The sequence below is a fragment of the Pteropus alecto genome, unplaced genomic scaffold (genome assembly GCF_000325575.1).
Source record: "Pteropus alecto unplaced genomic scaffold, ASM32557v1 scaffold41, whole genome shotgun sequence".
In the NCBI taxonomy this organism is placed as follows: domain Eukaryota; kingdom Metazoa; phylum Chordata; class Mammalia; order Chiroptera; family Pteropodidae; genus Pteropus; species Pteropus alecto.
In genome coordinates, this window is record NW_006430464.1 from 1,638,520 (window position 1) to 1,646,542 (window position 8,023).

The 8,023-nt window shown below is 57.5% G+C and overlaps 2 protein-coding genes across 10 annotated transcripts in view; one reads left to right on the plus strand and one right to left on the minus strand.

Moving 5' to 3' along the window:
* The window catches only part of TEAD2 (TEA domain transcription factor 2), a 14,084-nt gene extending 8,560 nt beyond the window's left edge, over positions 1-5,524 (plus strand). For 4 of the 6 annotated variants that reach the window (XM_015592403.2, XM_015592405.2, XM_015592408.2 and 1 more), the window contains exons 10-13: positions 1,739-1,912; positions 3,301-3,492; positions 4,139-4,291; positions 4,783-5,524. In XM_015592403.2, coding sequence (XP_015447889.1) covers positions 1,739-1,912; positions 3,301-3,492; positions 4,139-4,291; positions 4,783-4,896 — 633 coding nt within the window. In that variant the 3' untranslated portion in view covers positions 4,897-5,524. Of the gene's footprint in view, positions 1-1,738; positions 1,913-3,300; positions 3,493-4,103; positions 4,292-4,782 lie in introns of all 6 variants that reach the window. The other 2 variants (XR_003046963.1, XM_006905039.3) reach the window with 2 other exon arrangements.
* The window catches only part of CD37 (CD37 molecule), a 5,311-nt gene continuing 2,801 nt past the window's right edge, over positions 5,514-8,023 (minus strand). For all 4 annotated transcript variants that reach the window (XM_006905041.1, XM_006905040.1, XM_025048420.1 and 1 more), the window contains 3 exons: positions 7,309-7,545; positions 6,861-6,944; positions 5,514-5,888 (listed from right to left, as the gene is read on the minus strand). In XM_006905041.1, coding sequence (XP_006905103.1) covers positions 5,811-5,888; positions 6,861-6,944; positions 7,309-7,545 — 399 coding nt within the window. In that variant the 3' untranslated portion in view covers positions 5,514-5,810. The remainder of the gene's footprint in view (positions 5,889-6,860; positions 6,945-7,308; positions 7,546-8,023) is intronic.

Genomic DNA, 8,023 nt, shown 5'->3' on the forward strand with positions numbered 1-8,023 from the left:
CAGGCTCCTTCCATTTTGCAGCCCTGCCATTTTCTAGGGCTTCAGTATCTGCTGCTGGATTGTCTGCATCTGGCTGGCAGATGGTGGAAGGCAGAGAGAGTCAGGTTTTATGATTCTGGCTTTGCAGTGGCAAACATCAGGCCAGCTCACTCCCCATTGGACAGAACTTAGTCATGTGATCACACCTAACTGCAGAGAAGCCTGGGAAATGTAGTTCAGCTGTGTGTAAAGGAACCAGGGTTCGTGAACTCATAGATACCCATTGCTGTATAAAGTGGTCCTGGGAAAACCATCCCATCTCACTTGGAGCAAAAGCTGAAGTCCTTTCCTTTGTCCACAGGGCTCTGCCCTTGTGACCTGTACCCTCAGCCTCATTTGCTCTGGTCTGGCCACATGGGCCTCCACGTCCTTTCTCAAACACGCTGGGCCCGCTCCTGCTTCTGGGCCTTTGCATCTACGGTTCTGCCACCTGGAATGTGCTTTCCCCAGATAATCTCCACTCACTCTCTCCATGTATTCAGGCCCCTGCCTGATTATCTTCTCAGACTGGCTTTCCCAAACCACCTTACAGAAAATACTAGCCACCATCACCCTTGACTCCCTTGCCGTGCTTTATTAGGATTATTTTCCAAGCATACACCACTCTCTGAAATTTATATTATCCATGGCATGATTTAAAATTTTTCTGTCTCTGCTGGTAGACTGTGAGCTCCATGAGGTCAGGGACGTCGCCCTGTAGCTCTGGGACCGAGTAGTGCCTCTACATAGTAGGCCTCAGTAAATGTCTGTTGAGTAATAAGTATGTGCTGGGACAGGGGAAGCCTGAGTTTTTTTGGGTGTACAGAGGTGTATTTCTGCCTGGAGAGTCAGTGAAGGCTCCCCTGAGATGACAACATCTGAGTTGGGCTTTGAGGCTTATATAGGGGTGCCATGTGCAGAACTGGACATTTCAGGTACAGAGATGGAACCAGCATGAGGCTCAGGGAAACAAATAATCGGATGGGCTGGGAGCTGGTGGGACTGCAGAGAGGTGGGCAGGTGCCGATTCTGGAGGAGCTGGTGTAGCCAAGCCGAGGGCCCCAGACTTACTCCCAGTGATGGGGAACCATGGAGGTGGTGTAGAGAGATCCCATCTGCTTGTGACCAATGGAGGCTTCCAGAAAGTGGCAGATTTAGATGGCCTAGGAAGATGGAGGAGGATTTGTATCAGAGGAAAAGATGGGGAGGATTTCAGGATATGGACGAGAAGTAATAAGAATGAAGACAGAGTCTTGATGTGGCCTGTGTGGAGTCCCATCCATCCACACACACACTGATCAAACATTTATGAACAACCTTTCAGTACAGGCCAGGTTTAGGGGTGTTGGCTTTATCCTAGAGGTGCTGGGGAGCCATGGGAGGATTATGAGCAGGGGAGGTCCAGGGTCAGCTCTGGAGCCATGTGAGTGAAGAACTGGAGTAGAGAGATGGGAGGCTGGGAGGCCAGTGAGAAGGCTGGGGTGACCGTGGGAGTGGACAGGGCTTGGGAACTGAGGTACCGTGGGAGTGAAGGGGCAGAAGGGAGTGGGGACGGTGCCTGCGAGTCGGGCCTGGAGTCTGGGTGGATAGGGTGGAATAGCTCGCAGGAGCTCTAGGGGTGATGACAGGTGAGAGATGGGCGTGGGCAGCAAGGGTTGGGGGTCCAGCCTATCTCCAACTTCTCACCCTACTTCTCACTCACGGCCTCCCCCATCCCTAGTACCAGAGGCACCTGTTCGTGCACATCAGCCAGCACTGCCCCAGCCCTGGCGCGCCCCCGCTTGAGAGCGTGGACGTCCGGCAGATCTATGACAAATTCCCTGAGAAAAAGGGCGGTCTGCGGGAGCTGTATGACCGCGGGCCGCCCCACGCCTTCTTCCTGGTCAAGTTCTGGGTGAGTCCTGCCACCAAAACACAAGTGCTTATAAATCATGTGGCATCCCAGCTAAGGCCTCTGGCTCTAAGGTCAGCCTGGGCCTTACCACTCCCCCTGGCTTGGGATATCGGCCTCCTTGGCAACAAGGACCACAGAGGACTTTTGTCCCCAGGGTGGGATGCAGGGGACTGGTGCAGGCATAGGTATACGACTTGGACCTCCCCAGGACCCGCTAGATGTTGCACACCCAGTCATGTGACCGATATGGCCCTTGGGATTGGGGTGTGACGTTTCAGACTTCCCTTCGTCCCACCTGACCACACCAAGCATTGTTGCTATGGGATGGCCCCCCTCCCCTTAGCAAATGGAACCCTGGGGAGTTTGGCTTCTGAAGAGCAGATGCCGTGTCCCATCAGACCCCGTTGTTAGAGAATGTCTGACCTTGAGGATACGAATAACGGAGCTGGGGAGTGGCTTTGTAAACTCTTGTATTTACTTAACGATCATTTATTGAGTACTTACTGTATACAAGGCCCTATGCCAGGTGCTATGTGCATAACTGCAAATAAGAGGGTCCATTTGGGTCTTTCTTAGGCCTGTTTGGTTTGGTGTCCAGCGCAATGGCTGATGCTATAGCTATTAGGACAGGCCTCCCCAGGTCCCAGGTCTGGAGAGCGACCCTTCGGAAGCCCAGCATCTGAAGGGGTGCAGGGGGGTGACTGGGAATACGCTTGATTTTGTCTGGCTTCTCAAGGCCGTATTTTCAAGGTGATGGATAGAGTCAGGCCTCTGAGGAGAGGACGAAATTGTCCCAGAGAGGTCCCTGGTCAAGTTAGTAACTCAAGTCAGGAAGAGGTGTGCCTCCCAGGAAGGTAACAAGGGGCTCAGGCCAAAGGTCATATGAGGTCTTAGGCCTGACTTGGCGTAATGATGGACCCTCTGCTCACTTGGCCACTGGGCTCATGGCGGGGTCTGACCTCTAAGGATGAGCTGAAGGGCCCGGGAGAGCGTTCCATAGGTGACTGACCCCGCTCAGGCCCCATTGATACGGAGTCGGGAGGGGCCCCGAGGGAGAGCCCCCAGTTGCTAGGGAGTAACTGCCTCCTCGGAAGGGCTTTGAAATCTTGAGTTGGAGCCTTTAGGGGACAAAAGTTGAAATCTGGGGTTCCTCTGTCGGGGGCTCACTGGGGAGAGAGGGCCAGGACAATGCGGGGGACTTGGGCTTCTCCAGCACTGATGGAAGCGTGGGACTTCTTCAGAAACTGGCCCCCCGGAGAGGTGAGGACTTTACGCCAAGGAAGAAAGGTGGGAACTACAGGGGCAAATGGGAGAAGCCAGGCCATGGGGCAGAGTTCCCATGTTAGAAGGGACGTCCTTTCCAATTTACCCGTCTCCTCATCCCTCAGGCGGACCTGAACTGGGGCCCTAGTGGCGAGGAGGTGGGGGCCGGTGGCAGCAGTGGTGGCTTCTATGGCGTGAGCAGCCAGTACGAGAGCCTGGAGCACATGACCCTCACCTGTTCCTCCAAGGTCTGCTCCTTCGGCAAGCAGGTGGTGGAGAAGGTGGAGGTGAGGCCGGAGGGGTGGAGCTCCGCGCAGGTGAGCGCCCAGCCACCAGCCACTTTGGGGGTGCAGACTTAAATGGACCAGAAACCATGACAGCTCAGGCACCTGGGGGGGCGGTCTTCATGGTGGGGGTGGGGTGTCCCAGCCTCTAGGGGGTTTAATGCATCGACTTAGAGCTGATATGGAGTTCTAAAGTCACGTGTTGGGGTCACTTTGAGGTTTCAAAGGTAATGCGTGGGACAGAGATTTACAGTCACTCAGATTCAGAAAATTCTTGTGGATATGGAAGAATCCTCAAGGCAAGGAAGTCCAGGGCTCGCACCTAAGGGTTCTGAGGACTTGCGGGGTCTCGAGTTCAGAGGTCATAGAGTTTGGAGATCCTGTGAAGGGTCTCTGGAGGATTTGAGGGCATCTGAGGGCCTGGGGGTCCTTGAGGGGTCAGAACACGGCTCTGAGGCGCTCGGGGTCCCTAGTTTGCGGGCTCGGCGATACTGAGTTGGACAGCCGAGGGTTCCGGGTCCCATCTCTCTGGTCACCGTGGATGGGGCGAGGCAAGAGGGAAGATAGCGGTGGGGAGTGGGCGTGGTATCTGAGGGGCACGGAGTGGGGCTGGGTTCCTAGGGTGACCCCTGTTTGTGTCTCAGTCACCGTCCTCCCCGCTCCCTGTCCCCTGGTTCAGACGGAGCGTGCCCAGCTCGAGGACGGCAGGTTCGTGTACCGCCTGCTGCGCTCGCCCATGTGCGAGTACCTGGTGAATTTCTTGCACAAGTTGCGGCAGCTGCCTGAGCGCTATATGATGAATAGCGTCCTGGAGAACTTCACCATCCTTCAGGTGATGCGCTGCGGCTGGGCCGGAGCGGGGACCCGGATGTGGTGGGTGGCCGCGCCCAGCACAGACCCTCGACCCAGGGGACCCCTGCGCCTGGGACACTGACACATTGGGCACTCTATAGCATTCTCGTGAGGGGATGCTGACCTGGAGGACACGCGGGGTGCATCCTTAGCTAAGGGGACCCCATTCACAGGGAGGGGACATGATATGGTAGGATGCCTTTAACTTTGGGGAATGTGCTGAGCCGGGGACCCCTTTCACCTGGAGAATGGGATGTGGTGGGGACTCCTTTGACCCTGTAAGGTGATATATATCATCTGATGTGAGGCCCCTCAAACGGAGAACCCAACATGTTGGGCATCCCCTCTACCTGGGAGGTGTGACGTGGGGAGGGCCCCCTTTCCTGGGTATCTCATGATAACTGTGGGAGGGCGTGGTGGTCCCTTCTCCCCCTGCCAAGAATAACCCCCTTCTCCTGGCCTCCTTGGCAGGTGGTGACCAACAGAGACACCCAGGAGCTGCTGCTGTGCACCGCCTACGTCTTTGAGGTCTCCACTAGCGAGCGGGGAGCCCAGCACCATATTTACCGCTTGGTCAGGGACTGAAAGGGGACCCCAAAAGTGGCTCACCCCAGAATGCCCTCCTCCCAGGAAGGACCTCCGGCTTTCCTCATGCTTATCTGGGGAGGGAGCTGCTCCCTGTTAGAAGGGGACCATAAAAGCTGGGTGGTGAGCCTCACGGCCAAGGACTGAGAGGGAAGGATGGACCCTGATATTGGGACCTCACAAGGTTGTCTGAAAGGACAGATCACTCCAGGGCGTCAGGGACTGGCTTCTCAGTCTCTAACAGGGGCCCTCCCCCTACTGTCGTGGGTGTTTTAGAGAGCCCTAGTTACACATCAGCTTGTCCCTCTCTGTTGTTCAGCCCTTCCTTTCCCAGTCTGCCTCTCCTGACCTCCTCCGCCTTGTGACCCTGATAGCGAATATTGAAGGTTAACCCTTTCAGTGCAGGAGCAGAGCCAAGGGGGCCTTGGAAAAAAAAATTTTTTTTTTTTAAATATAACAAGAGATATTTATAAGTGGGTGTTAGGGTCATGACTTTTTCTCAGCTGGGCAAGCAGTGGGGTAAGGCTTTTCATCCCCTCTTCTACATGAGCTAGACTGTGTGCCCCCCACCCCCACTCCAAGTGTGTTGGTTTGCGTTTTGACAGAGGATAAAGCTATTTTACCAAAACACAGGGGATTTATTTGGGGTTTGGGTGAAAAATAATCTTGTGGGAAGTGGTGGGCTGACTGATGAGGCCCGGAAACAAATGAGGTATCTTTGGGGACAGGAAACTGGGGGCCGGAAGCCCCAGTTCCCGTGGGAGAGGTGACAGCAGTGTGTGTGCGGTAATGTGGAGGCGGAGGGCTTAATGTCTGGGGAGAACTAGGGGTTAAACAGATATTTACAGGTGACAAGGAAGTAAGTGCTCTGAGCACTTGAAGGGGTCAGGACGGGACTTTGGGAAGGGTGTGGCCTAGCGGTACCGAGCGATCCTGTCGTAGACTTGGTCCAGGTTTCTGCACAGGAATATGGAGAGCGTCATGAAGCTGAGCTATAGAGAAAGGAGACGCAGTCAGAGAGGCGGAGTGGGTGGCGTTAAGAGAGTGGTGGGGGGGGGGTGGGGTCCTGAGGAAGTCAGGGGCGGGGGGCCAGGGTAAGAAACTGGGCGTCAAGTATTGGACGGAGCAAGGCTAGAGGGAGAACTGGGCCTGGGGTCCGGGAAAGAAAAGAATGGTACAGCTACGGGTGAAAGGGCGGGAGGTCACGGGGTCACACCAAAGATGCGGAGGAGCAGGAGAGCGTGGATACAGGGTCGGGGAGGGGGGATCCAGCTGCGCCTAATGCAGGTCTAGAGCCTGGGAAGGAGCGAGATCCGGAGCAAGCCCAGGGTCTTTTATTCCGGAAGCTCATCTGTCTCCCCCTCTGCCTGCGCCTCTAATTGCACCTCGGCGGCCTCCACCTCTGTGCCCACGCTCCCGGTCTCAGGCTGTTCCTCGTCTTGATCCCAAAGCGGCCAGGGACCCAGGGCCATGGGCAGCTTGCCCTGCGGGGCCTTGTCCCCCCAATTGGGGCAGGCGTGGGCCATGCTCCAGCCACCCCTCAGATTGCCGCTACGCCCGCTGCTGCTCAGCACACCACCGCGCCCGCTACCGCCATCAGCGCTCAGGCTGGGCCCGGGGCTCGAACCGCACGCGCCCTGCACCTGTGGCTGGGGTTCCCGGCTGAGCGCTCTGCGTGGCAGTAGCAGGCTCAGCCCTGCCACACTCACCTGCGGGGAAAGGGGAGGGATATTGTGCTCCGCCGAGGAGGCCCGTGGGAGCCTCGTGAGGGAGGGTGGGAATGCCTGCGTGCAACCAGTTAGGGCTCACAGGCTAGGTCTCCTCCCAGGTGGAGCGACAGGACTTGGATCGCCGATACTCTATCACGCATGCGCCTTTCCCAGAGCCTGGGCGGACACGCGATATGCGGCAGGACTATCTAGGGACTGTAGGGCCAATCGGGAGTGGGGGCGGGCCCGGATTACCTCGAGGAGACCGACACCCAGGCAAATGCCCACTATGGAGATGAAATTGTTGTGCAACCAGTTCTGGAGGTTCCGCGCGCAGCCCTGGGAAAGCAGAGAAAGGTTAAACATGGGTTCTTCTTGGGATGCGCCCTCAAGCCCTGGCCCACCGTTCTCAGCGCAGCTCTCACCCCTCATTCAGGCACCGCCCCGTTTCCCTAGTTACCAGGGTTTAGTCTCGGCCCCGCGGGGTCCAAGCCTCCCCATCCCGAGGCATCTGGCGTTCCAGGTCCTCCCCTTTCACCTAGATCTTTTAGGCCCCGCCCCGTCCAGGGGTTCCGCCTTTCCCGTTGTACCGTTGTCTCGAAGCCCCACCCTCTTTGCAGACCCCGCCCACGCACTGAGGCCCCGCCTCCTTCGGGCCACGCCCCTCCCGTTTCCAGCGGTTCCAGCTCCAAAGCCTGCCCACCTCACGGTAGGTGTAGCTGCTTGCCGGGACCGCGCAAATGTCTGTATTGTGTCGGGGCCGCGCCACTGGCCCCAACCGGCTGAACTGGGGGAGCGAGATCTTATCGAAGATTGAGGAGTCGTTGGTCGCAGATGAGTTATAGCAGGAGCAGGGCACGCGGTACGTCTCTGACTCGTTGCTGCTCAGGCTGGGGACACGGACCCAGTCCTCAGGAGAGTTCCAGCCGCAGCAGCGCAGCTGGGAGAGGGACAGAGTCAGAGGGACCGGGACTGGAGCGATGCAAGATGATTTGGGGGATCAGGGGACTGGGCGATGGCATGAGGTCATGTTGGCAGGAGCGGGCTAAGTGGTGGGCTGGGCTGGGGTCACGACAGGGCCAGGGCCAGGGGACATTAGAGGACCTGGGGCTGGAGGTGAAGCTGCAGAGTGACGCCGTGGACCGAAGATTGGATGGGCAGTGCATTTCAGCCGCAGGAGACAGGTGGATGGGAAGGCGGGGCCATGGGAGTGACCAGGGAATAGAGGCCCACGTGGGCTGGGTCCCCTGGGAGCCAGAGTCACTACGGGGCAGGGAGTGTGGTCACACTAGGGCTTTGTGGCTGAGGGCGGAGTCTCTCCAGGGTCTGGGTGTGGGAGCTGTGGTCTGGGCCACATTGGGGCCAGATACGTTATCATTAGGGGGCGGGGCCACGTCCGGCGCGGCGGGAGGTGGGGG